General features: G+C 52.6%; 2 protein-coding genes and 1 long non-coding RNA gene across 25 annotated transcripts in view; 1 reads left to right on the forward strand and 2 right to left on the reverse strand.

Annotated features, from left to right (window-relative positions):
* The window catches only part of CHDH (choline dehydrogenase), a 41,003-nt gene extending 26,847 nt beyond the window's left edge, over nt 1-14,156 (forward strand). For all 4 annotated transcript variants that reach the window (XM_086697923.1, XM_086697926.1, XM_086697924.1 and 1 more), the window contains 8 exons: nt 4,516-5,274; nt 5,914-6,065; nt 6,921-7,050; nt 8,020-8,154; nt 9,380-9,522; nt 10,021-10,123; nt 10,841-11,299; nt 11,967-14,156. In XM_086697923.1, coding sequence (XP_086554049.1) covers nt 4,572-5,274; nt 5,914-6,065; nt 6,921-7,050; nt 8,020-8,154; nt 9,380-9,522; nt 10,021-10,123; nt 10,841-11,259 — 1,785 coding nt within the window. In that variant the 5' untranslated portion in view covers nt 4,516-4,571 and the 3' untranslated portion in view covers nt 11,260-11,299; nt 11,967-14,156. The remainder of the gene's footprint in view (nt 1-4,515; nt 5,275-5,913; nt 6,066-6,920; nt 7,051-8,019; nt 8,155-9,379; nt 9,523-10,020; nt 10,124-10,840; nt 11,300-11,966) is intronic.
* LOC147583585 (uncharacterized) lies at nt 11,913-15,655 on the reverse strand. 3 transcript variants are annotated; one of them, XR_015248358.1, is made up of 4 exons: nt 13,121-15,655; nt 12,918-13,007; nt 12,671-12,801; nt 11,913-12,139 (listed from the first exon to the last, which is right to left on the reverse strand). It is a non-coding gene; the product is annotated as an uncharacterized LOC147583585 (long non-coding RNA). The 3 variants fall into 3 exon arrangements; XR_015248357.1 differs by having other exon boundaries at nt 11,913-12,179; XR_015248356.1 differs by having other exon boundaries at nt 11,913-12,193.
* A 526-nt stretch (nt 15,656-16,181) lies between these two features.
* CACNA1D (calcium voltage-gated channel subunit alpha1 D) overlaps nt 16,182-27,931 on the reverse strand; it is a 303,873-nt gene continuing 292,123 nt past the window's right edge. For 16 of the 18 annotated variants that reach the window (XM_086697894.1, XM_086697896.1, XM_086697903.1 and 13 more), the window contains 8 exons: nt 25,950-26,066; nt 24,896-25,263; nt 24,177-24,203; nt 22,870-23,019; nt 22,343-22,506; nt 19,572-19,693; nt 17,708-18,028; nt 16,182-17,221 (listed from right to left, as the gene is read on the reverse strand). In XM_086697894.1, the coding sequence (XP_086554020.1) occupies nt 16,928-17,221; nt 17,708-18,028; nt 19,572-19,693; nt 22,343-22,506; nt 22,870-23,019; nt 24,177-24,203; nt 24,896-25,263; nt 25,950-26,066 (1,563 nt within the window). In that variant the 3' untranslated portion in view covers nt 16,182-16,927. The remainder of the gene's footprint in view (nt 17,222-17,707; nt 18,029-19,571; nt 19,694-22,342; nt 22,507-22,869; nt 23,020-24,176; nt 24,204-24,895; nt 25,264-25,949; nt 26,067-27,931) is intronic. The other 2 variants (XM_086697897.1, XM_086697908.1) reach the window with 1 other exon arrangement.

Here is a 27,931-nt window from a genome sequence, read left to right on the forward strand (position 1 = left end):
TCTTCATTGACCTATTGGTTGTTTAGTAGCATGTTGTTTAGTTTCTGTGTGTTTGCATTTTTTTCTAGTAATTGATTTCTAGCTTCATACCATCGTGGTTGGAAAAGATGCTTGATACGATTTCATGCTTTTAAAATTTATTGAAACTTGTATTTTGGCCTAACATGAGAGCTATTTTGGAGAACATTACATGTGCACTTTAAAAGAATGTATATTCTGTTGTTTTGGGATGGGATGTTCTGTATATATCTGTTAAGTCTATCTGGTCTTAATTTCCTTCTAAACTACTGTTTCCTTATTGATTTTTTTGCATGGATGATCTATCTAGTCTTGAAGTGGGATTTTAAACTCCTCTACTATTATTGTATTACTATCAATTTCTCCCTGTAAGTCTGCTCATATTTGTTTCATATGTTTAGGTCCTCCTATGTTGGGGTCAAGGGGCAAAGAGAGAGAGGGAGACAGAATCCCAAGCAGGCTCTGTACTTTTGGCACAGAGCCCGATGCAGGGCTTAAACCCACAGACTGTGAGATCATGACCTGAGTTTTTTTTGTTTTTGTTTTTTTTTTGCTTCCAATATCTTTTTCCACTTCTTCACTTTGAATCTGCTTGTGTCTATGTGTCTTTAGGTCTGAAGCGAGTCTTTCATAGACAGCATATAGATGGGTCTTATTTTTGTATTCATTCAGTCATCCTGTGTCTTTTGATTGAAGGATTTATCCATTTACATTTAAAGTAATTATTGATAGGTATATACTTATTACCATTTTGTAAATTGTTTTCTGGTTGTTTTTTGTAGTTGTTCTATACTCCTTTCTTCTTGCTCTCTTCCATTCTGATTTGGTGACTTTTTTTAGTGTTGCACTTTGGTTCCTTTGTCTTTATTTTTGCATACTTATTACACATTTTTGGTTTGTGGTTACTATAAGACTCATGTATGACATCCTCTGTATGTAACACTCTATATTAAGTCGGTCATTTAAGTTTGAACATATTCTGAAAGTACTACATTTTTACTCTCCTCCTCCATGTTTTAATGTATATGACATCATAGTTTTATATCTTTTTATTTTGTGTATCCCTTAACTAATTTTTGTAGGTATAATTGATTTTACTACTTTTGTCTTTTACCTTCATACTAGCTTTTTAAGTGATTATGTTATTACTATGTTTGCTTTTGCCAGTGAAATTTACTGGTGAATTTATCAGTGAAATTTACTTTACTTTTTATGTTTCCTTTCATAATTTTCTTCTAATTATGATCTTTTCTTTTCCTCTTAAAGAGATCCCTTTAACATTTCTTGTAAGGTTGGTTTAGTGGTGATGAACATTTTCAACTTTTGTTTGTCTGAAAAACTATCTCCCCTTTAATTCTAAACAATAACTTTGCCAGATAAAGTATTCTTGGTTATAGGCTTCTTCCTTTCAGCCCTTTGAATATATCATATCCCTCTCTTCTTGCAAAGTTTCTGCTGAAAATCTGGTGATAGCCTAATGGGGTTTTCCTTCTATGTAGCTATTTGCTTTTCTCTTCCTGCTTTTAAGATTCTCTGTAATTTCTGCCATTTTAATTATCATGTGCCTTGGTGTAGACCTCCTGGGTCCATTGTGTTAGGGGCTTTTTGTGCTTCCTGAACCTGGATGTCTGTTTTCATCCCCAGGTTAAGGAAATTTTCAGCTATTATTTCTTAAAATAAGTTTTCTGCCCCATTCTCTCTCTCTCTCTCTCTCTCTCTCTCTCTCTCTCTCTCTCTCTTTTTCTCTTTCTGGGATCTCTTTAATGTGAAGAGGTTAGTGTTAGTACACTTGATGTTGTCTCAGAGGTCCCTTCATCTGTCCTCATTAAAAATTCTTTTTCTTTTTGCTGTTCACCTTGGGTGCTTTCCCCTACCCTGTGTTCCAGATTGCCAAGCTGTTCCTCTGCATCCTCTAATCTGCTGTTGATTTCCTCTATTGTTCAGTTACTTTTAGTCCACTCTGATTTGTTCCTTTTTATATTTTCTGTCTCCTTGTTGATGTTCTCTCTGAGCTCCTCTACTCTTCTCACAAGTCAAGTGAGCATCCTTATCACCATTACTTTGGATTCTTCAGCAGGTAGATTGCCGATCTCCACTTTGCTTAGTTCTTTTTCTGAGGCCCTGTCATCATCTTCTGTTTGGAACATATTCCTCTGTGTCCTCATTCTGTTTGACTCTGTGTTTGTTTCTGTGCATTAGGTAGGGTAGGTATGTCTCCCGGTCTTAAAAGTAACGGCCCTGTGCGGAAGTGCAGTCTCCCCTGGTCACCAGAACCAGGCACTCAAGGAGTGTCCCTGTGTGGGCTGCTTGCACCCTCCTGTTGTGACTGGGCCACAACTTGTGTGGTGTAATGATGGGCAGGACTGGCCCCTGGTGTGGCTGGCTGAATGGCTCGTCTGTGGCCGCTGCAGGCGTGCTGGTGTGTGGTGCCAGCTGTCTGCTTCCCCAGGGCAGGTGTCACTTTGGAATGGTGCCAGTCCTGGCCGAGGCTGCCTTCCAGGTGTGCTGGGGCAGGAGCCACTTTGGAGGGACACCTGCTGGGGCACGTGGGGTGGGTGGTGTGGGTCCACAGGGGAATGCTGGTGGGGGACGAGCGATGCCAGCAAGGTGGATGAAGTATCAGAACTGGCTCCTGTAAGCAGCCAGCCACCTAGGCTGAAGGAGGGCAAGAAAAATGGCGTCACCAGCACTTCCATCTCTGGAGAAATCTCCTACAGATTCCTGCCCTTTCAGCAAACGTGGTAAAATTAGTCAATGAATCTTCTTCACATTTAAGCCAGGTGCTTTTCAAACTGCTGCTCTCCTGTTGGGTCTCAGACTGAGTGATGTAGTGCACTGGCCCTTTAAGAGCAGACTCTTGGTTTCCTATAGCCCTCCAGCTCTCCCACAGTTAAACCTACTGATTTTTAAAGCCAGACATTATAGGGGCTCATCTTTCCGGGGCACATCCCCAGGGTGGGGATGCCCAGTGTGGGGTTTGATCCCCTTGCTCCTCAGGGAGGACCTCCTCAGGGAGGGAGCAGACCTCCTCTGGGATGGTATTCTCCCCACTTGTGGCCTGTGTGCCTGGGGTTTGGTTCCCGACCATGTCTCTGACCCTCCCACCCTTCTTGATAGGACCTTCTCTTTACGTCATTAGCTGTGGAATAGCTGGTCTGCCAGTCTTCAGGTGGTTTTCAGAGTGAGCTGCATTCTGTGTACTTGTTGCCCCCCTGTGTCTGTGGGAGCAGGTGAGCTCAGGGTCCTCCTCCTTCACCGTCTTCCCCTGCTCCTAATCTGTGTCTCTCAAATTTGTGTTAAATGCTGGACCTTATGTGTAACAGGACAGTAGTGACCTAGGTAAATAGTATTAATGCCTAGAAAAGAACATGCCTTCATTTTACCAGGTCATCAGTGTGGAGTGTTGAGCCACGGCTGGGAGTTGAATGGTGGGCACTGCTACCCCCTACTAGTATGGGGCCTGGAGTGCTAGAAGTCTCTTCGGTGTTCTGGCTTTCAGGAGGCCCTGGGGCTTCTTTCTCCTGTGCCTGAGTAAATGGGGGTCTGGCTCTTTCTCTACACTCTTACCTGTTAGCCCGCCTCCAGTGGTAGGCTGCTGTTGTTACTTGGGGCAGGCTCATGGGCGGGGGGGGGGGGGGGAAGAGGGTTTTTTTGAGGCTCTTTAGCTCTCTTGTGGCATCAGTCTTGGGCAGGTCTCGGGTGGGGCTCTCTCAGATGTTCTTGTGTCTGGTTCTTTTTCACCTCTGTGCACTAAGTGTGTTGGGATTAATTTGCACATTGTTGGGAAAGGCCCCTTCAGAAGCTATTGGCATTTGGTTATTTGAACTCCAGCACTCCACAGAGTGAACTTTGAAGATTGTAGCTCTGACCCCATCATCTGCTGAAAAGCCGTCTAGGACACCCATGGCCCTCAGGTCAGAGGCTCTGAGCTTTGCAGCCTCCAGCCCCTCACTCTGCCCTTCCTTCAGTTACTGAAGTCTTGTCTGTCTCCCTAGGCCAGCCCATCAGTCTTGAGGGCAGATTCTTGTTCTCTGTGTACTGCTAGAGATGAAATGGTGCCTGGTAGGGTCTCAGCAACTGCCTTAGGTGGGCGAACAATGAGTGCAAGCCTAGAAAGCCCTTACCTCCCCTGCATTCCAGCAGATAGACAGACACCTGCCAGGTCCAGGTTCAGGCACACATGTCACAGAGAGGCCTTCCTGGGGGCCACCCTACTTCTCAAGTTTAGAGAGGAGCCTCTCTCCTGTGCCCCCAGCCCTGTGTTTGTCAGCCCTGGCAGGGATCTCACAGTACTGATCTCCCGTGTCTACCTCTGCTCCCTCCTTCTAGTTCCCCAGCACAGGGACTTGCCTGCCAGGCCTTCCTCCCCCAGCCTGAGGTGGGCACTTGGTGAGCCTGTGGGGACCTTTGCGGCACTGATGCAGCTGCCCCAGCTTTGGGCTGATTCTGCAAGTGCATGTCAAGTTAAAAATTTTAAAGCTTCTTTTCCTGTTTTAGGAACAGTGAGTCATCACACTCCTTTTGGTGGATGCACGAGGACTTGGGCTGGAAGCATGTGGAGTGTCCTGCGAGGCTGGAGGAGAAGGCATCTGAGCGCATGGGGAGCCCTGGGGCGGCAGCGGCCCCCCAGTGTCCGTGCTCTGGCCAGCGCGGGCCCCGGGACTGGGGACGAGTACAGTCACGTGGTGGTGGGTGCGGGCTCGGCGGGCTGCGTGCTGGCCGGGCGGCTCACCGAGGACGCGGACAGGCGTGTGCTGCTGCTGGAGGCCGGGCCCAAGGACATGCTCGCCGGGAGCAAGCGGCTCTCGTGGAAGATCCACATGCCCGCGGCCCTCGTGGCCAACCTGTGCGATGATAGGTACAACTGGTGCTACCACACGGAACCGCAGCCAGGCCTCGACGGCCGCGTGCTGTACTGGCCGCGCGGCCGGGTCTGGGGAGGCTCGTCGTCGCTCAACGCCATGGTCTACATCCGCGGGCACGCAGAGGACTACAACCGCTGGCAGCGGGAAGGCGCGGCCGGCTGGGACTACGAGCACTGCCTGCCCTACTTCCGCAAGGCGCAGAGCCACGAACTGGGTGCTAACAGGTACCGCGGCGGCGACGGGCCGCTACACGTGTCCCGGGGCAAGACCAACCACGCGCTGCACCGCGCCTTCTTGGAGGCGGCGCAGCAGGCTGGCTACCCCCTCACTGAGGACATGAATGGCTTCCAGCAAGAAGGCTTCGGATGGATGGACATGACCATCCACCAAGGTAGCACAAGGCTCCCGTCCCCCATCTCCCTGGTTCCTCCTTTTGCCCATCACAGCCCCATCCCCCTTCCCCCATCATGGTCAGTAAGTGAGGATAAACGGGCATCCCCCTGCCCCCATCATGGTCAGTAAGTGAGGATAGTATGAGGCCGAGATGACGGAGGTCTCACGCCCCCTACAGGCCACAGAATACAATTCGTAGCCAGTGAGAAATGACTTGGAGACAGACTCTCGGGCATCCTTTAGGCCTCTGGCCTCTGTTGTGGAGAGTCAGCTCTTTGACCAAAGAGACTTACAGATAAGGAAACTGAGGCAAAGAGCACTGAAGTGCCTTGCACACAGCAGGACAGAGGCAGGGCCTGGGTTGACCCAGGGCCCTTGCCTGCCTCTATAGAGTTCTTACCCCCTTGTATTAGGTGCTCCTGGTCATCCTGTTGGGAGTGGAGGGTGTTTTTCCACCCCAGATGGATGTGGATTTCAGTCCTGCAGAGACTTGGTTTTAGCCCTACTTTGCAGGCAGAGCTTGTCCTGCCAGGGGAAGGGCACATTCCATCTTTCTTCAGCCCCAGCCCCACCCTCCCACGCCCACATCAGGCAAAGGGGCAGGGGCTGTGCCTGATCGCCTTGCTCTGTCTGCCAGGCAAGCGCTGGAGCACAGCCTGTGCGTACCTGCACCCAGCACTGAGCCGCCCCAACCTCACCGCCGAGGCCCAGACGTTTGTGAACAGGGTACTGTTTGAAGGCACGCGTGCAGTGGGTGTGGAGTACGTCAAGAATGGCCAGAGCCACCGGGTGAGTTACTTCCAGGCTGGCGCAGTCGAGATGGAAGGGAATGAGCAATCACCCTAGTGGTCATGCTTAGTGTGGGTAGCAGTTGGGCTCTTGTCCCCAGGGTCTCAGAGGTGAGGAAGCCCTCAGTCCAGCCACCTGCAGAGAGCCCATGGTGGCTCCTGTGAGCCTCTGTCTGCCCCTCCCCACCTCAGAGCAGGCTCCTAGAACCTTCCATACCTTTTGAGAAATTGATAGGTTTGTACTAAGGCTTTAAAAACCACAAATGTGATCATAATCCATATTTCAACACTACACTTTTTAAAAATATGTATTCATTTATTTTTGAGAGAAAATGTGCAAGCAGGGGAAGGGGCAGAGAGAGAGAGAATCCCAAGAAGGCTCCATTATGTCAGCACAGAACCCAATGCAGGGCTTGATCCCATGAACTGAGCCAAAATCAAGAGCCAGATGCCTAACTGGCTGAGCCACCCAGTGCCCCCAGCACTATGCTGTTCTCCACTTAGCAGTGTGTCAGGATCTGCCTCTATGTGAAGATCTGACTCACTGCTTGCTTTATTGAAGCTGCTTGTTGGAGTGTCTGGGGCTCTACAGTCCCGTTGTTAAGACCATCGTTACAGCGTGACTGTTGCAGAACGTATCAGCATGTGAAGCGCGCTTCAGTGTTGCACCCGCACCCGGGAGCTGCGTGTGTGGAGTGCCCTTCATGGAGCGGCCCACTGAGCATCCCCTTCCTTACTCTGGGGCCTGGGAACGGGATCCCCACCCACCACTCGGGGACATCACACCAAGGCCACGCTCTCGGTGTTCTGTCTCGCTTTTCGGGAAGCGTGACCTGCGTGCCTCTGCCTCTTCCAGGCTTACGCCAGCAAGGAGGTGATTCTGAGCGGGGGCGCCATCAACTCTCCACAGCTGCTCATGCTCTCGGGTGTCGGCAACGCAGACGACCTCAGGAAACTGGGTATCCCGGTGGTGTGCCACCTTCCCGGTGAGCTCCCTTTGCTGCTGCTCCTCAGAGGGGGCCTCTGCTAATAAAACAGCTTATTGAAGTGCATTAGCGTGGAGCTGGGGAGGGGGCAGCAGTCAGCTTTCCTCAGAACGGCCACATTCTTCCCATGAGCCTCACTGGACAGCCCTATCCCAGGGACCCCAGTCTTTGTGTTGTTTTTCCCCTTTCCTGGCCCTACTGTCCCACTGAGAAGTGATGCCCCTCCAGCAGCGAGCTTCCACCCGAAAAGCCCACTGGGCCAGGCTCGGATATGTCACCAGGGCAGCCCAAGGGTGAGAGGGGTCCAGGCCTATGTGTTTTCTGTCCTCAGGACTCAGCAGCAGCCCTGACATTAAAGAAGCCAACTCGGTGTTTCAGAGCATGCTTTTCATGTTAAGACAATTATTCCAAGCCTAAAATTTATCTTACAAACTGTCTTTAATGCCCATTAGGGCTTCTTATCTCTCTTATAACCCAAACTGCCCCAAAATGACCCTTTGTGTATTGAGGCTTTATCAGAAGAGGTTTGTGAAAGTGCTGGCCTGTGACAGTGTCTGCCCAGCATGACAAGCCCTGATTCCCTCCTTCCCTGGAGGTGCAGGTGGGGCCCTCGGTCCATCTGACAACAGCTTACTGAGTGGTGCCTGCTGAATGCCTGGGCCCTACCCTCAGGGAGGGTGCTGCATGGCAGGAAGGCATCGGGATGGTTACAGGGACTGCCCCGGGAGTGAGTGATAAGGGCAGGTGGCTTGGGCAGCATGAGAGGACTAGACTTGGCAATGAGCGTAGGGATGGCGTCCCAGGAGGCAACCTTTAAGCAGAAACCTGAGGAATAAGCAGGAGCTGGCTCAGCAGGTATGTGGATAGGTTTAGGGGAAGTTTTCAAAACCAGGGGAAGTCAAGAGGCCAGGTACAGCTAATAAGCCCCTCTTGGAAGCCATCTTTCCTAACCATTCCCTCCCATTTCAGGAGTTGGCCAGAACCTGCAAGACCACCTGGAGATATACGTCCAGCAGGCATGTACCCTCCCCATCACTCTCCATTCAGCACAGAAGCCCTTGAGGAAAGTCCGGATTGGTCTAGAGTGGCTCTGGAAGTTCACAGGTGGGTGTGCTGGTCTGGGACCATAGTAGAACTGGTCTGTGGTCAGCACAGCCTCCTTCCTAAGGTGCTGAGCAAGGGCTCTGGCTTCAAGTCACTTGTTCAGAACTTAGCTATACCATCTGCCTCAGCTTTCCTATCTGCATGATGGGGATACATAGTCCTGCCTGGAAGGCTGTTGTGAGGACCAGATGAGGTGGCCCAGGGCCTGTCCAGGGTGAGACTCCCGAACCTGGGTGCCACTCTTCCTTACAGATAGCCAGGGATGGCCTCATGCTGGACACCCTCTGGGCTCCAAGGAGCCTGGAGAAAAAGCACACTCAGCATCCATTTCTCAGCAGTTTGTTTGTTTCGGAGTCCCAGAGCAGTCCCCCGGGTAGGAAGTGGTGCTTTGAAATCGTATTCAGCATGTGTTTCTCCCACACCTGCCACGTACTGTGTGCTGTGCCAATAAGGCAGGTTCCCTTGGGGAGCTTACACTTTGGTGGGGTCAGTGGAAAGAAACCACGTAAACATGCTTAAGTTTTAAGATCAGGGTGTTAATAAAGTAGAGAATGGTGACAGAGTATATCTGAGAGCTAGGGAGAGTATGTACAAAGGCCCCAGGTCTAGGCATCTGGTGTTCGAAGAACAAGTCTGTTGGGCCAGGGAGACTGCAGCATGTTGAAGAGAAAGCAGGGGTGCGATGGAAGAGACTCCATCATGAGGGTAGGCCGGGACACCAGCAAGGAGTCCACTGGAGCTGCCAGTGAGGAGGGGGTCTCAGCCTGGGCTGAGGGAGGGGGTGGGGGGGTATTGCCAAGTAGATGAATCCCAGTAGATTTTGGAGCTGAAGTCAGTGAGGCTTTCTGAGGGTCAGATGGTGGGCGACGAAGAAGAGGAGGAGGCAGGGACAGCTCGAATGTCTGACTTAGGCCTTGTATGAAAGAACAGCCTGTCAGGGGTAGAGCCTGGGGTGGGAAAGTTCAGGATACCGGGCCACATCAGGCCTCACAGTTGGGTCTGTGGTGGAGGACGCCGGGCGGGGGGGGGGGGGGGGGGGGGATGCGTGGCAAAGCCGAAAGGCCCTTGGCATGTAGCTGATGTTAAAACCTGTGGTGTTGGGTGAGCCCACCTGAGGGAGAGACGCCAGAGTTGAGCACATGGGTCCAGGCACCAGAACAGAGGCCAGGAGGGGTGAGGGTGGGGGGTAGCCTGCCATGCCCTGATCCACTCTTCTGATCCTCAGGGGATGGAGCCACAGCCCATCTGGAAACAGGCGGATTCATCCGGAGCCAGCCTGGGGTCCCTCACCCGGACATCCAGTTCCATTTCCTGCCATCCCAAGTGATCGACCACGGACGGGTCCCCACCCAGCAGGAAGCTTACCAGGTGAGCAGACAGCTTCATCTTGTCATCAACCAGCGCTCTGCTCACTGCAGCAGGGCCCTCGGGTGGGGGTGGGGGTGGGGTGAAGCCCAGGAGCCTGTGCCCTGTCCCCCAGCTGCTCAGTGGGTCGGAGGGGAGAGAAGGAGTCTGGAGTCATCATGAGGCAGTGTGTGTGGTACGTGGAAAGTGGAGACCTGCGCCCAGCTGAGGGCAGATGCTCTAGGGATCTAGACTGCCAGAAATAGACAAATGAGGCCAACAGCCCTGGGATTTCCAGCCCCTGGAAGTTTAAGACATCATGTATAAAGCCAGGAAGCAGCAGTGATTCAGCAAGGTGATCACTTGTGGAAGCGGGGAAGGGGGTAAGATGCAAACAAATACTAAAATGTGTCTGCTCTTAATTGCCTTTGGATGTGGAGTCTCAGCCCACAGGAAACCCCAGGGCCTAAGCTACTGACTCAGAAAGTTGAAGGAGGTCATAGCTTCCTCTGGTTCTTCTAGGTGCATGTGGGGACCATGCGGGGCACGAGTGTGGGCTGGCTCAAACTGAGAAGTGCCAACCCCCGGGACCACCCGGTGATTCAACCCAACTACTTGTCAACAGGTAATTCTCCAACCCCTCTGTCTCCCCCGGGCCTGGGCTTGCCGAGTCATTTGTTCAATGAATGAATGCCTTCATGGGGTTTACATTTATCCCTGAAACCTACTCCTGGACCACATTTTCTGAGACACATCACCCCCACCCCCCACCCCAATTCTAGGCTATAAACTTGGCACATGCTGCTAGGTAGTGCTCTGGGGCCCTTAAAGTAACCCTGGGATGTCCTTTTACACAGCAGGAGAGGTTTGTTGCTTTCAGAACAATCTGCCAGAAGGTGCAAGGAGATCTGGCTGTGTACACTGGGGCTCACAGAGACTGTTGCTCGTTACTCTGAGTTTCGTCCAGAAGCAGATTACAGTCCTGGGCCTGCCTCTTTGCATGCAGCAAAACCCAGCACTCCCCACTGGGCAGGTCTTGCTCGATAATGACCCGTAGCATGCTCACAGCCACACTGGCGGAGGCAGGGTGTACGGTCTCACCTCCAAGTTAAACCTAGGGCCCCCGGGGCAGGCTGTGTCCACCTAGGGTGCTGTTTGCCTTCGTGGGATGCTGCTTGGTTGCAGTCTAACTGGCTCTGAGTAGGTGACAGGCAATCTGGTGGCTCCATGTCCCTGAACTGTGTCCCCTGGGGCAGCTTACTGAGCCTCTCTGTGCTCAGAATCCGTTGGCAGAGCCAGCATGGTAAAAGGAATCACCTCACCTATTTCTTCTCGTCAACAGAAGCCGACATTAAGGACTTCCGACAGTGTGTGAAGCTGACCAGAGAAATTTTTGCTCAGAAAGCCCTAGAACCGTTCCGGGGGAAAGAGCTCCAGCCAGGAAGCCACGTGCAGTCAGATAAAGAGATAGATGCCTTTGTGCGGGCGAAAGCGGACAGCGCCTACCACCCCTCGTGCACCTGTAAGATGGGCCAGCCCTCTGACCCCACTGCCGTGGTGGACCCACAGACCAGGGTGCTTGGAGTGGAAAACCTCAGGGTGGTTGATGCCTCCATCATGCCCAGTGTGGTCAGTGGCAACCTTAATGCCCCCACCATCATGATCGCAGAGAAAGCAGCTGACATCATCAAGGGGCAGCCTGCACTCCAGGACAAGGACGTCCCTGTCTATAAGCCCGGAAGTCTGGCCACCCAGCGCTGAGGCAGTCACTGCCTGAGAAGCCTCCTGACAAGCCAAGAGGGTCAGCAGAGTCCCTGCCCTCAGTGCCCTTTCCTGAAACTGTCTAGAATGTTAGGATTCAGTGGCTGAGAATGGGTTAATCTCTTAGGATGGGAGACCAGTATCAGGGCAGCAAAGCAGGTTTCTTTTCCCCAGCATTTTCCTGCGGGCCCCTCCCCCTGCCTCCTGAAGGGGCAGCAGAGGGGACCAAGGGACAGGCCAAAGGAGGATGATGGTTAACTTCTGCCATGGCCTTGTCTTAATAGTCCAGGTTCTGGTCAGACTTGAGGGAAGTGGTTCTCTCTCAGGCCTCCCTCTTAAGGCGAGCCGCTCTAAGAGCAGGGTGCTGTGCCCAGAGGCTAGGTGGTGGCTAGACCCCACTGGGTTCTCAGGGCGGGGGCATCCCCCACCTCAGGCTGCACGCTGTAGCTGAGGCCTGTGCGTAAGCCTCCGGTGTCCCTGTTTGGAGGGCAAGCTGCCTGCTGGGATAAACAGTGTCTTCCCCCGTGCTTCCCGATCCCACTCCCAGTTGGGCCACTCTGAGGGCCCACCTTGCCAGTGCTCTGGTTCTTACTAAACACAGCCCAATGGGAAGATTTCTGGACCTTGATCTAAAGAAGCTTCTGGAGAGTCTCTTCACTCCCATAGGTTTCATGATTTAGCATTTTAAAAGATTTTCCTGTTACCAGGGAAACCTAGAAATCCAGAGCAGACCCCACAGACCAGACCACTGCTCCATGCCAAAGCAGCTAGCCCAAGAGGACCCTTTCCCATCAGCCTGGGGAAGCGACTCGCAGCGGACAAAGACGGCTAATTCGTATTCTGCGGACATCCACAGGACCCGACTGGGATGGAGCTGAGGCTGATGGAAAAAGTTGTCAAGTCAAACTAGGTACCCGATCCTGTAAAAGTACAACTGAGTGAAAGAAAAAATAAGTTGGCAAAGATTTGAGTTGGGGGGGGGAGGGGGGCGGAGAGCAGATACAAGAAGCATTTAAAATAGTTCTTTGATCTTTAAACTTCCTATAATCCAATAATGTAATCCAGTAACTTCTTTTTGAATGGAGATGCCTTAGCCAGACTGCTCTCACAGGGTAATGGAAATAAATGTGTTTTGAATGGATCTTTCTAAAGATCTCCAAGGCCACTTCCCACAGCAGGGGAGAAAAGGATTGTTCCATGGAAAGCTGCTGTGCTAGACACAGAACAGGGAGGGGAAGAAAATGGGGGCGTTCCAGGCCTCCCCCCGGGGTCAGAGCGGATCGAGGTGTCCTGGAGGCCAGACAGCCACAACTTGTGTTTGTGAGACAGACCTTCCAGAAAGATGGAGAGAAGAAAACCATGACACCTCTCCTTCCTTTAAAAATTTTAAGTGGCTCTGGTTTACTCTTACCTGTATCTTGCTGCATTTTCTGTCCCAAGGGAGGTTCTAAATCTGCCAAGAGATTGATTTCTTCTAGGGAAGTCCCCGTGTGCCCCCGCAGCCGTGGTCCACAACTGTCAGCCTCAGGGCCTGGGAGCTGCCTGCAGGGGTGAAGGAAGATCAGAGGAGGGCAGCTGCCAATCTCACTGCTCTGAGGGCCAATGAGTGACAAGTTGGGTAGGTGGAGGGGTCCAGGCCTGCCTGTGACTGTGCTGACCTTGTCTAGTGCGGGTAAGCCAGGTGACACAGCCATTCTATTCTGTGGTGGTCTCGGTCTCTGGGGCAGTGGCTGCTTTGCCTCCTGTGTCTGTATTGTAAGATAAGCAGAGGTGAGAGGAGGTACGTGATCTTGCACGGCTGGATTACATTTAGGCCCCTCTCCCACTCTCGGTCACCGAGCCTCATCCCATACGATCATACAGTGTAGCCAGATGCAGAAATAGAGTGGACCGCGAGTGTTCTGTATCCAGGCCCCACAGAAGTCAAGGCGAAACACTGTGTTGTCGGGGTTCAGCCACAAGATGGAATAGTGTGCTTTGAGGTGGCTCCTCGCTCCAGCCAGGACAGGGGAGCGTGCAGCCGTCTGGCGGAGTGGAATAGTGGCCCGTGTCATAATAGGCCATCTCAAGGTTCCATTGCCATGAAGGAACCTTCGGCCTCAGAAAGAGGGCTGTTGGCTGGGGAAGCCAGAGAGGGGAGAAAAGTGCCTATCGGGTTAGGGAGGCTGAGCCACAGTCAGGCGTCCCTTGGGGCCCCCAGAGACCAGGCCAGCACTCAGCCCTGAGAGAATCTTCTTGAAGCCCCTTGGCAAAGCACCCGTGATACCTAAACAGAAGAATGTACTTTTCAAAAAACGGTTGAAAAAGTGTAACAGGAAGCTGTGTATATACCTGAATGGGCTCCGGGCACGGACCCCTTTGAAGAAGACTGCGTTCAAGCTGCTGCATCAACAGAAGGTTCTTCCTGGTAGAACGGAGGACAGACGGCACGGAAACCGAGCAGCTCGCCAGCAGCATGACCAGGAATGGCAGGTCCTGGAAGCCGGATCCTGGCTTCCAGACGTGCAGCCTCTCTGCTTCTGGGCCAACTGTAGGAATCCTCATTTCCATAAAATCAGATAGCTTCTCTCCAGCCAAACCCTTTTCCTCCCCACAGAGGCCGTTTCCTGTTTCTGCCAACTTAACATCAGATCTAATATCTACATCCTTTTCCCTTAAAACCTAGAGGGAAACACATGCCGTCTCCACCAGCCCTGTTCTGAGACCCAGGCCGTCTCCCATTCCCTCTCTCCTGCCACCATCCCCACAGGGGATGCAAGGCCACTCTCGCTGGTGCTCCCATGTTGGGGGCAAGGGCCCCAGGCCTGCTCCCCATTCTCCTATTCTCGCCTGCCCTCTGAAGCCCCCGGGAAGGAAAGAATATTATTTTGGAGAAATAAAAACTTTGTCAACAATGAGAGCCCAGCTGGTGTCTGCTTTTGAGTCTGGTAGGAGCTGGAGCTCTGTGCCAGACGATAGCTCTGTCGCTGACCAGTGTTCAGAACAAACCAACGCCCATCATAACAGCGGAAACCTTTGTAGGAGAACAGGCAGTTGGCAAAGACACTAAAGACCATAAAAAATGTGAAATAAACTGCCCTGGTTCCTTTCATAAGCGTGGGGTCAGCAGTAAGGTAGGTAAAGCCCATGCTGTGTGCCCTGTGTACCAAGAAGCTTCCCAGGCTTGGGCAGACTCCCAGACAGAGCTAGAAAGCCCCGTCTGGCCAGGCTGCCAGGATAGAAACCAGAGAGAATGCTTAATGAGGATCCTGCTCATTGGTAGTTAAATCCAAGCTGACGTATCTATTTGTGATATTAAGAAAAACATGTGAGAAACCAAATGTACTATTTTTTAGGGGGTGGGAGGGGGCCCAAAGAGGAGAGACATTTAATCTTAAAACTTTCTAAAGCAAAGGAAAAAATAACACATCCTCTACAACTTCAGTTTTTTGTTTTTTTTTTGTTTTTTTGTTTTTTTTTTTTTTACAAAGAACAACTTAATGGTTGATAGGAGATTGAACCAGGCTTAAAGCAGACCTGTTAAGAGCAGTACAGCTTATAAAAATGCTAGTTTTTAAGTACTGACTGGAAAAGATTGTGGCCTGCACCAAAAAAAACCCCATCCTGAGAGGGCAGTTTGGGCTGCTGCTAAGTCGTAGTAATGCCCAGCGGAGACGATGGGGACAGTGGGTTAGCCCTTTAGGAGAAACTGCTCTCGGCAGCTGGTGTTACCTTCTGCATTAAGGAGGGAGCCGTGAGGGTAACACAAAGTTATGCGGTTAGAGAACCGCCCTCGCCAGAGTGCCTGCCCCTTCTGAAGCTCTCCCTGCCCTGCTCCAGGTCTTTGCAAGGAGAGCTCCCTAACACAAAATTCTTACACAGTTTTGTTCTGAAGAACATTTTGCGTTTTAATAAAAAAAAATTATGTCAGGAAATAGTCATTTACAAACCTGGAAGTGTTTTTGCCTGGATCTGGAGTAAGAATGTCTTAAGAAGAGGTTTGTAAGGTCTTCATAACAAAGTGTTGTTATTTATAAAACAAAACGAAACAAAAACCCAAAACATTAACAGGTCATGTAGGTGATATTTAAAAATTTTGAACCAAAAACTGCTACCTGTATTTTTGACTGCAGGGAATCCCTGCCAAGGAAAGTTGACAAACGGCGTAATTCTTTGAAAAGAAAAGGAAGCCTGGGTGGGTCTAATGGTCCAAAAGTGGGTTTTCATCAGGAAGTACAATCGGGGTGTGAGTACGTTCTAATGAAAACTTCAGCCCTCATTCAGTTGCATATAAAAGCCCTCGGAGAGAACACACAGTACAGCAATGTTTTGTAAAAAGGCAACAATACGATTTGTGGACACCTCTGACGTTCTCATCCCACAGATCATCACTTTGCCTCCCCCCTCCCCGTTCCCCCTCCCCCGCCCCAACTCCTTATTTAAGACAAGCACAGTAGCCATCCCCAGGGAGCAAGGAAGGGCAGAGGAACTTCAAAAATGCCTTGTGGGGGCAGCTGAGGAAACCACCACTGTGAACGCCACAGGGTCAGAGTAACCAGCTCGACCTACTGTAATGAACTTGTCGAAGGGTCAGTAGAATAAAAGTTGCAACCCACAGTGGACCAGAGGTCCACTATCAAATCCTAGCACTCTTGCCCAAAGCCAAGACTGTAAATCGTCATCTGGTGTATCTTGGGTTAAGGTAGATTTATAGTAACTCAAAATATTTTAGAAAAATCTCTGTAGTGTCAAGTTCTTTCGAACTTAAAATGTCATCCCCAAAAGATTTTTCACTAATAAAGGAGAATTGGCTCTATTTCTTCTACTTCTGTACAGCCCAAGTAAAAATGCTAATAATTTCTAGATTTCGGTGGGGAACTACCATTATTAGGACCCATAGATATTGCTGCAGTTCAAATACGGTACAATAATTACAAAATATAGACCATCTCTTTACAAATACAAATTATAGTATATTACAAGTCATGTACAGTAAATCTATAATTTTTAAACAAACTAGCGTATCTAAGTTTACCTGGTTGCGAGTGCATGATTATTCCAGTTTACAGTTGCCCTTAACCTGACAGTCAGAAACCAACTGAGTGACGCTCTCTCTTGTAAACTGGGGTCACATAACAGAAAACCTCGTGGATAAGGTCCTGCTCCCCTCTCAGAATGACGGCTGGTAGGTAGGTCCTGATTTACACACTGTATTTCAGAACAGCTAAACAGAAACCAGGAAGCAGTGTATCTGGGGGAAGAGGGTTTAAAAATGGATATGCTGGGCCCAGTGAATGTCTGATATGCTAGACCAATGGCTGAGGTAATGACACAGGTGTGGTGATCGTCATCACCTTTAACCTTCCCCACCATGCCAGCAGGTGGGTGGGCGCGGGTGAGCGCCTGGGGGGGGGCACTCTGGACAAGTGAGCTGGGCTTGTCCGACCTCCTCGCCGGTCCTCCCCAAGAGGGCTGGACCTGCTGCTTCCGACAGCTGAAGCCGGGCACACGTGTGCGGCTGTTCCCTACCAGGTTTATGGCTTCCTTGAGGCATGACATCACTTGTACAAAAGTCTAATTGAATATGGACTCCACACTAGTGCCTAAACTTTCCTAACTACGAGGCACTTTTTCCCTGGCCCTCTGGCGCCCCACCTGAGGCCAGAGCCAGTCTGCCCCTCCCTGGGGGCTACAGGGTGGTGATGCATATCATTTCATCTGCCAGGTCCTCCTCATCCCTTCCAGGGTCGGGCTCTTCATCGCTGTAGCCTGGCCCGAAGTCCTGGAGCTCATAGTCCTGCCGGTGTGACACGGGGCCCACACCCCCGTTGGCCCGGGGATGTACAGTCCCGTTGAGCAGGTTGCTGGCTGCACTCTCCATCTCGTCGATGGTTAGGTCACAGGCATCGGCGATTTCGTGTTTTGTGGCCGATACAAATTTTGGGTCCCTTGCATACCGTCCTAAACCTTCGGATATCAGGACCTGTATGGGACAAATGCATCGCGTGAATGTGTTACAAGGCTTTGGGGGTGGGGGTGGGGCGGGGAATGACAAAGGAGCCACCTCGAGCCCTAACTGCAGGACATGATTTTATGTTCATTAGACCTCACACGTGATAGCTCAATGTCAATGGCTTTGAAAACATCACAGACTTCAAACACTACATATGGCCCAACAAGAACAAGCCCCATTGGGGAAAAAGATTTCAGGAGAAGCTGGCAATATTTGCAGGTACAGCACGTGCAATCCTAGGTACAGCTCCTTCATGAGAACTGGCAGTGGTGGTATTTGTATATTGGTGCTGTCCGTCCCATCTTTGCTTTGGAGCAGTGGGCAATATCGGACAAAAAGCGACACAGCTGGGCTCTGGGGCCTCCCACCCTCACAACCACCGCTGCTCCAGCGGGTCCCCCTCCACCGGGCGGAGCCTGCCCATCTGTGGCACGCTCTGGGGGGGGCCATACTCACTGCTTCCACCAAGCTGTCTGCGCTCCTCTGCTTGTCACTGTTTTTGTTGCGGAAGCTGCTGGGGACAGTCAGGCTGGCTGGTGTGAAAGTTCGGTACGAGATGCCCGGCTCGTCCGTGTACCAGGAGCTTCGGTGCAGGGACGGCAGGCTGCCGTTGACCTGGTCCAGGGCCTCTGGCCGCTCCACCTGGATCAGGGGTGCATAGCACGGTGTCCAGTCCCGGTACGGAGGAGTCGCCGGGGGGGTGGCCCATGACCGGGTTGAGTGGCTCGGTGAGTACTTCTGGGCTTTACTGGAATCCAGGCCCGCAACTGCCATGATCTGAGGGGAGAGGGGAGGTGGGAAGGCCAGAGGTCCTCAGGTGCAGGCCGCAGGCCTCACGCAGACCAAGCAGGAGGCACAAAAGCTGGACAAAGGCAGCCTCGGACAATGACTTTAAAAGGACATGGGCGGTAAAAGCCGGCTGTCTAGCGGACCGTTTTGTGTTTCCCCAAATGCGCTGCCTATGACTGTTCCCAAGTAGGAATCCGCCACTAATTCACGAAATTGCTGCTGAGCAGTGGAGAATTAGGGAAGACACTGGCCCTGTGGCATGTGAACATACCAGCCAGATCACTCTACATTCAAATATGAAGTCCATTCGGGGCAAACGAGCAGTTCCCAGCCCTGGGAAGGAGCACAGATCCCTTTCTCTAATGCAAGACCTCACAGCAGCTGGCACAGGGTCTGTTCCTCCCACCTACAGCTGCACCACAGCAGGTGCGTCCTGATGCTCCCTCTGCACAGAGGGCCCCGGACGCCCGGCCTTGTGAACAGCACAGTCCTGTGGCCCACTGGAAGCCGTGGCCGCCCGAGGGAGGCAGGGCAGACACGAACCAGGCCCTCATTGGGACGGGACGGCAGAGGGAAGGGCATTTTCACACATGTGCTCGTGTAGACTTCTGTGCCTACTTGGTTCATGGCATTTGACGGCTGGGCCTGCCCAAACTTTGTCCTTTCACAATAAAGTAGGACATGATTAAAAATTAATATAAAAACCGAAGGCAGAAGAGTAAAAAGTTGGCAGAGACCCGTAGTGGAAGCTAGTGTTCGTGTGCTCATGTAGGGCGAGCTGGCTCTCTGCACATGTACGGACTGGGTGCTCCCTGCACGCCTCCCCTACCGACACACATACATGGTGGACGGCATCTCCAATGCGCTCTTTTCAGGACAAAAAAGTACCATATTCTTGTCCTTGAGGCAAAGCCCTGGTGAGTGGGCTGCACCCCCACCCTCCCTTCAGACCTTGGGCCCCCTCCTGTCCAACCACCTAACTGTGGACGGTCCTCCTCCCTGAACCACATGCCCCTCGCAGTCTGGGCTGGGGGCTCACCCCGCCCCCTTGGGGCCACAGGACCCTGCCCGCGGAGGGCTCTAGAGACGTGTTTTAATGAAAGAACGTCTCAGAACAAATAAAGGGCCGCACTAATTGTTCAGGATCAGGCAAACGGTCACCACTCCCTGGGTCAGGGGTTGTACCAGATCCCATCTCCTGCACCCAGGACAGAAGGCAGCGTGCACCAAGGCTGAGTGCCCAGCTTCGGAAGCTGGCAGCCTTGGATTCAAATGCCAACTTGGTTACACACCCCCTGTGTGAGCTCAGGCAAGCCACCTACCCTGTCCCTGACATTTGCTCATCTGTGAAATGGGTTCACGATCGTATCTATTTGATAGGGTTGCTACAGGATTGAACCCGAGTGCAACATGAAGGTTCTCTCTGACCCTCCTGCTGCCGGCAGTCAGAGAGAAGGGGGTGTCCTGAGGGTGGGTCCCATGCAGGGTGCCCATCGGGCCCGTGATGTCCAGGCCAGGTGGACCAGCTCACCTGCTGCTGCATCAGGTGCAGGGGCAGGGCTGTGCGGTGGGGGAAGGCGGGGGGCGGCGGGGCCTCTTCCTGGCTGCTCTGCCGGCGCAGACACTCGAAGTTGAAGGAGGATCTCCGGCGGGCTGAGAAGTGAAGCACAGCAGCACTTGTGAACCGAGCGCTCTGTCAGGACCCCGGGGCCCTGGGGTTGAGGGTGGCCCGCTGGACATTCAGCAGAGAGCCCAAGAGGAAGTAAGCGACAGGTCCGAGGAAAAGCATCAGGCAGGGAGGCCTCAGAACTTTGGGAGTGAGGATGAAGAAGCTGCCCAGCCGAGGGACGTTTTTAACAAGTTCAAGCTGGTTTCTTGTGAATGCAGTGCCTGTTCTCACGGGGCAGAGCTAAAGGCTCCGGAGTGCGGCTGTTCTGATTCGAAGCCCCGGCCCTGTGGATACGTTGTGGGAGCACAGCGTTTCAGGCCAAGAACAACAAGGTCATTCTAGAATCCTACGGCTGCTTGCTGACTGACCCCCTTCTCACCCTGCAGACATCCTAAGTGTCTCTGGGGGACATGGCCTCTCGCTGGTGCTCCCGTGCTTCTACCTGCTTTAAGGGGTGGGGGGGTGACCTGCTACCAGCTCAGCCAGATACGAAGCAAATTCTTTTGTTGGGAAAGACCCAGCTTCTCTAGCACTGAAGACAAAACCAGAAAAGAACACCTCTAAGGATAAAGAACATGGTTGTCCTATTAACGCCCACTTTAAAGAAAAGCTCCTGCATGGGGTTGAGCGATGACAAGGGATCCAGGAGGTCAGTCTGAATCCTGGGCCCCCAAGCACAGGCCAGAGGCTGACTCTGGAAACAGCTCCACCCTCCAAAGGTGCTGGCTCACTGCTTGGGGGCCTGATAGTTTGCAAGGCAGGAGCGAGGTCTCTTTAACCTCTGCTTTCTAAGATCCCAGGGCATTTGTCATGCCCCAGCAAAACGCTGCACACCCCTAATTCCTGTACTGGAAAACTGCAGAGGCGAGCCTCCCAGGCCTCCTGGGACCACACGTGGAGCTGCAGAAACCAGGTTCTGTGAGCTCTAATCTAAAAGTGCATGAAGACTGGGCTGAGCCCTTGGCTGGCTCTGCCCTGTGGGCATGCCGGGCCCCCTCCTCCTCGCTGAGTTGCATGACAGCTGCTGTCCTCCATGCACCACACGGGGGATGGGCCTCCCCTGGCTGCACACCCTCTAGGACCGTCCTAGGATCAGATGGCAAGGGCCAGAGGCTCGGAGCCAGGAGAGGAAGCCACCATCCCTCTCATTTGGGGAGTGCCTTTCAGTTTTGAAAATCGGTCCGCGTACACCTGTCATCTCATCTGCTGTGCACAACCACCTCTGACAGAAGAAGCAATCCCACTGTGGCTGAGAACATAGGTTGAAGACTTCCATGTTTTCCTCCCTGCCCAACGTCTGAACTGATGGGCAGTAAAGCAAATAAAATACATTTTATTTATTTGCCCTTACGAATACAAAGGGCATCTGCTCTAGCCCACTCAGCTTCACCAGGGCAGAGCCCCTGAATGGTGGGCATTAATGTGGCCACCACAGGGGACACAGGGAGGTCCAGGGAGGGCAATGGTCCTCTGGTGGGCCAGGGGCTCTACCTGGCCTCACCTGCATGTGTCATCCAGTATTTATGGAGCTCAGGATTGCTCTGTTTACAGCATGTGTTTGGGGCTGCAGAATTAAATATTAACCATGGAAATGGGTCTGATTACACTCCCCAGCAGGTCAGTGACAGCTGGAGAGAGGCAGAGGGCCCCAGGCGCCACCCAGCCACACTTGGTATTGCACGCGGAGTTAGCAGACTCGGAGCCAACATGTCTTGGCTATTTTTGGTTCCTGATTAGAGTCCTACTCACAAATACACTTCATTCCTCAGAAACACCAGGAATGGATATTTTTTAACCAATCACCAAAATGCCCACATGTGCAAAATCAAACTCCCCGGCCGGGAGCAGCAGGGGCCACTGCTACATTTCTTACCCCAGCCCACGTTCCTCACTTGGGGTGACCCAGATCTCCTGCAGCACTGCTTAGGCCACCTGCATAGGCAAAACAGGTGGGGAGCAGCCAGCCCCCACGTCTTCTCAGCAGGATGGGATTCCTCCAGCCCCAGGATGGGGGTGCTGACCCTAGAAGTCACCACCAAGGCCAAAACCTGCCCCGTGAACGATGGCATTGGCTGACCCATGGCAAAGATGAAAGACGGGGGGACGGGGAGGTGAGGGGCGCACTCCCTGGTGGGGACTGAGAAGAGATGGACATCAAGAGTCCCCAGGTGGCCTTCAGAGGCGTGGGGCTGGGTGGGATAGGCCTGGGCTCAGGTCCAGCTCTGCACAGGGCTGATCCCTTCCACCCTCCTCTGTCAGGAGAGGGCCTAACAACGACATGGCACACATCTTACCTACCTCACAGGATGGGCCTCGGGCTCAAAGGCAATAATAACATGCACAAAAAGCCCCTTATCAGATGCCACATACTATGGACATTTAGGCCACATACTGCCTTCCTCTGTTCTCAGAGAGTCAAGAACAGCACTAAAGTTGTCCGAGCTCTATCACGTGAGATACAGATGAGACAGAAAGGAAAGTCGGTAGGATCTCCAACCAGGGGAGGTTGGAGGGCTGACAGTCCCTAACAAAGCAGGACCACATTTGTCACACTCCCCCGGGGGGGCTGGGGTTGGGGGAGGGGCACACTGTTCCTTGGAAGGCTTCACCCAAAACAAAAAATCTGGCCTCACATGTTGGGGTGGGAGGTAGTAGGCGTCTCCTTGGAGATCTCCGAGAGTCATAGCAAATGGGTGAGTCGTCATCTTCCAAGAAGCCTTGGGGGTGATGGTAGCCTCGAGGCCGCTCGAAGTCCCAGTTGCTGCCTGGGTATCTATTGTAGTAGCTGTAGTTCTGCCTGGTGGTCAAAAAGGCCAAAAGAGACGGTAAGGGGCGCCCGAGATTCTAGTTAACAAGTCCTGCCTGTCAGCTCGGACAGACCCACCTTTCTTGAACACCCTGGACTGGCTGAGAGCAAGGCAGTCCTCGGCCTCACGGAAGACTCGGGGCCCTGGTAGCAGCTGGTCTGAAAGAGCAGCCTCCACCCTGCCTTCCTGGCCCTATTTCTCCTGCTCCCGCTTTCCCTCTGGCCCAGAGTCTGTGCTCTGCCTCACTTCCCAGAGCAGGCCAGGTGTAGTGCACATGGGCCCTGGCTTCAGGGCACGAGGGGCGGGAGACAGCCAGGCCTCCTACCGTCAGCCCGAGCCGCAGAGCCGCTCACCTGCTCCCGGCCGGTGAGCCGGCATCCTCAGAGCCCTCCTCACCACTGAAATACTCCTGCTCCTCCAAGCAGCGGGGGTCGCTGAAGTAGCCGTGTACCTCTGGATCTTCCCGGCAAATAGTTGGGAACTGCTCATCTCCTGAGTCAGACCTGCGGTTGCGAGACAGGGCCTGAGCGCCCAGGCAGGCGGCAGACACCTCCCGTAGCCAGGCCGCAGTGGGAGGCCAGCTCCCCCCGCCCCCCACATGCCCCTGACTTCTCCCCGGTGCACCCGGGACTGGACTGCTCAGACTCCGCGTGTGAGCACATCTCTCTCTCGGTACCCTGCACGATGCCGGCGCCAAACCACTATGCCCAGGGGCCACAGCGCCAAAGGAGTCGGTGTAATTTGGGGGAAGAGAACAAGGAAATGGACATAGAGGCCTGCAGGGATCCGCAGTCCCAGGGAAAACGCTCTGATCCTTCCTGCCCTGGCCTGTGTGACTTCAGGGTCTGGAAGAAAGAGGACCCCTAACCAATTTCCCACTGCGTCCACCCCAGGAAAAGTCGCAGGGGTTTGCAACTCAGTGTCCCAGGGGGACTCACACGTGTGACACCTGGCATGTTTTCAAAGCCTGCCTTGCCCACATGGCAAGACTGTCATGCTGTCTCCCTGAAAGCCACCGTCCTGGCCTCGGTCCTCAGGAAAACCAGCCAGGCTCTGTTATATCAACTCCCTCCAAAGAGAGGACTGTGCTCCCTCCAAGTTTATGCTCTCAAGTTGCTCCTGAGCAGCTGGTTTCTCTTGATACAATGAAAGCAAGAGACCAAGCCCCCTGTTCCCAGGAAAATGATCATCCCACTCACAAATCAACCCGCTTTAGGAAATGCGTAGCAGGGTACACAGCACAGACGTTGGGGGCTCCAGGACAGACAGAGAAGATCTGGTCCCTGGTCTTCAGGAGGTTGGGGTCACTTTCTTATCAAGTCCCCACAAGAGGCTTGAACTCAGAGAGCAGCAGGCATTGGCCGGCCTCCTGGGGCCAGGCAGCCGGAAGTGCACAGTGGGCTCTCCCTATGCTATCATGAGGCCTGCGGGCACAGTGGCACATCAATACCAGCACATCCTTGGCTGTAACAGACTGTGTAGTCTACACACATATGGACCTCAAAGCTCATTTGCTTAGAAAGCAGCAGCTACCTCTGCCCCTGGAGTCCACAGGCCCAAGCAGTTGCCTCTAGGGAAGTTTCATCCCTCAGTGTTGAGAGGCTGGTAGGTCACACTTACGACACAGAGTATTTAACACACAAACGCAATGAGCACATACCTAATGTAAGTTTCATAATAGCGGGTTCTATCCAGGACAAGCATAACATGGGAGGGAGGGAGGGAGAAGATAAAAGTTAAATCCTTCCAACAAAATTTAAAATGCAGATATCAGGCTAGTTCCTAGCACAGAGGTCAGCAAACTATGGTTTATAGGCCATATACTGTCCATGAGCTACGAACGGTTCTTACTTTCAGAGGATTGCAAAAAACAAACAAAAAAAACCCCAAAGGAATAAAAATATTTCATCACATGTGACTATATGAAGTTCACATTGCAGTGTCTGTAAATAAAGTTTTATCAGGCTATGGCTGCACCCATGCGTTTACACATGGTCTATGACTGCTTTCTGTCTACAACAACAGAGCTCAGTGGCTGCGATGGAGATTGAATGGTGCCCCAAACCTAAAATGCTTACTATGTAGCCCTTTACAGACAAAGTTTGCCAACCCCTGCCGCAAAGTATGTTGGCATCACTGGGGAAGGTAGAGCCTGTAACTGCTGCTGTTTCAGGGGGCATCCCACTTGGATGGCTGGTGGCCCTTTATCTTCCGGGTGCATCACTGGCTAGTGCCTGACGAGGCTGTGAGCTCACAGTACTGCCAGGTTCTAGTGCAAATGCCTCCCGGGAATCTCCCGTGTGTGCCAGAGCACAGGGGAGAAAAAATTGCCTTGGGCAGACACTACATTACCAAGTGCAAACACATTTTAAAGGTTACCTTTTAATACTGGACCTTCTTTGAGCCTCACGGTCACGCTTGTGGGAGGAGTGATGCCCATTTTCAGACATATGCTCAAGGTTCCCAATGCTGGGCCGCTTTCCAGGGGCAGCTTTGGACATATTGGCATTATTGAGATTGGCATTTGTTGAGCTGGGAGCTTGCTTTCCTATGGAATTATGGTTATGATGGTTATGACACACCGAATTTCCTGCTGGAGGAAACAGCGGTTTCTCAGTATCACTTGCAGGTGGAATTGAAGGCCTTTGGACATGCAGGGGACGGTGGGTGGTATTGGTCTGCTGAAGGGAATCTCTCCTATCACTATTAACATGATTGACATGGTTTCCAAGCAGGGCACCATTTCTCTGCAAAATAATGGGAGACAACACCAGGTAATTTAACAAGTATTTGATGCAGGCTAGCTATGTTAGGTAACTTTTTCTACACGAAAAACAAATTCTAGGTAAGCTCCGTAGGATCCCTGTAAAACAATCTGAGTTTCTCACAGATCAGGGTGAATGTGTCTGCGTGGCAGCTGGTCCCCCTGAAATGAGGAAGGTTACCGATTCCTGAGCTGGGGAGCAAGCTCTTGGCTATCACACGAGTGCGCTCTTGCAGTCGCTCCAAGTTGAGGTGACTTATACCCAGCATGGCTGGCTGGCTGAGGTTGGGCAGAAGGCATACTCTCGGGCTGAGGGGCTGGGGGCCGGCTGGCAGGTCAAAGAACTGGCCCAGGGAAGAAGGGGGTGGTGCAGGTAGGCAGCTGCTAGTGGGACTCAGGATGCTCAGCCACACTGGCCAAGCAGCCGTGGCCAGGCTCCTCTGAAGCTGCTAGTGTGGGACAGAGGGGTGAGCTCAGGAATGGAGCAGGCCTGGCCCTAGAGGAGGTGCCGAAGGTCTGCTGTGGGGAGAGCACAGTCCATAAGCCCCTCTAGGCCCAGGGGCTGCTTTGCATTCTCCAGGCTCTTTTGTGGATCACCGACTGCCCAAACTGGAGTCCTGCCCCACTATTTCCAAGTGGCCAGTGTGTAGCTAGGCGTGGAATAATTACTTTGAATACATCTTCTTCTTCTTCTCGTTTTGTTTCCTCCGGCTCGTCATCTTGCAAATCACATGATATAGCACGCCGGATTTCTGGCCCAATGTCATGCAGTGTCCTTAATCCTGCCTAGATCAACACAAATGGCAAAACGGATTAGACAACATGGATGCGCTGGGCCCGGCCTGGATCCTGGCTCTGCTCCTGCCTGATTCAGCGGTGGGAAGGGAAGTTTCTCCAAAGGCAACCTGGGGAACTGACTGCTCGTGTGAATGTGACTGAAGGGTCCCTGAAGCCCCAGGGTCGAAGGATGTGATCAGGAATTCAAGACGGTCCTAGGCTGGGATGCTTGAGGTCTTCAACCCAGTAACCTCCTTCTCAATTACCTGCACTTGTAGGGAGCAATGTCTGCCGTGGTCAAGAGCACATGTTCATGTCTAAATGACAGAAGGATGGCCTGCAGAGTCCTCTCCCAGAGCCCCAGAGGGGGCAAGGAACACAATCAGGCAATTCTACAAGGACTCACTGGCTGTGTCCAGGATAAGGAGATCTAAGTCCAAGTACAAGGGGGCAAGCCGACCAAGTAGCCATCAGGGCCACCGGTTCTGCTAGAAAGCCATGGGAACAAGGGAGTGACACCACACACTACAATCACCAGCACACTCAGGACCATGACGAGATGGGTCGACACACACACAGACCTGGGCCGCTGTGCAGCGCCAGCCTCCATGGCCATCCGTGGTGCCCTGGCCTGTAGCCTGGGGTCAGACCAAGAACTTGCCAACAGTTGGATCATCCTCTTGAAGACCACAACACATTGAAAGGGGCTCACCAGCCTCTGGAGGCTGTGCAGGACCCACCAGGTGACCCCTCCTAGGCCCTCGCAGACATACTCCTTTTCCTGAGACTCTTACAGTTGGCCTACCTTATATTGGGCCCCGGTTCCACTGGGTTCCACGGGGACAGGCCCTGGGAGGAGCCCTTCTGTTGTTCTCCACTTTGTTAGGAGAACATTACAGGTGCTTACGCTATACATGGAGAAAGTGGAGTTGCTGGCTCTGAGAAAATTATATTTTGACCATCAACTTGAAGAAAAATTGTATGCTCACTTTAAAGACTAATAGGGATAGTACAGCTACTTTATCCCTTTTCAAAGAAAGACTTACTTCCTGCCTGCCAGCAGGCCTAAGCCCACCTGTCCTATATCTGGGCAGGACCCCCTCATTTGCTGGCAGTCCTTCTGCAACTCAGCAGCCACACCGGAGCACGAACCCCAGCTGTATGGGGCCGCATCTGTAGTTAAAACTCCACATCAGGGTGGTCAGCAGGGGAGCCCTGGGCCTAGAGGTAGGTCATTGGGGGGAGGGGCCTACCTCCCGGCCCTTCCTTCATGAGCCCCAGCAGTGTGAGTGGGGAGGGGAGGGGGTGGAGTGGGTGGTGGCCACGTCTGGCCAGATCCCACAGGGCTGACCCCCCTGGTGTGGGAACGCTCAGAACTGGTCTTCTCCAGATGCCAGTGGTGACAGTAATTTAGGATGTAAAGTCCTATAGGAACTTCCTAAGAGGCTCCTGTGAAAACAGCCTCATCCACGTGAGTTGATGCTGTTCAAAACGGTATACCAGGCTAGGTCTGGTTTGATCCATTCCTTGGATAGAGGAGGAGGGGGTCTTTCCATTTCGTGAATTGTGGGCATGAAAGAGCTGCCAGATTCAGAGCTCTCAGGTTCTTGGCTAGGAATGCTGTGGTCTTGTAGGGGAAAGACACACATGTCGTGGGGCCAAACCTGGAACAGTCTGCGGCATGGTCAGTGAGGCTGCCTCTCACTCTCCTGTCCCTCCGACCACAGGCATGAGATGCACGCACATATGCAGACACGAACACACTCACATATATGCACACACACACGCTTTCCCTCTCTCAGATCCCCAGGGCCAGCACATCTGAGCCAGGGGAATCATCTGGCTTGGAGGTAGACCCACTTGCCATTCTCTTG

Source organism: Puma concolor, chromosome A2, assembly GCF_028749965.1.
Source record: "Puma concolor isolate L17-30 chromosome A2, mPumCon1.1.hap2, whole genome shotgun sequence".
NCBI lineage: Eukaryota > Metazoa > Chordata > Mammalia > Carnivora > Felidae > Puma > Puma concolor.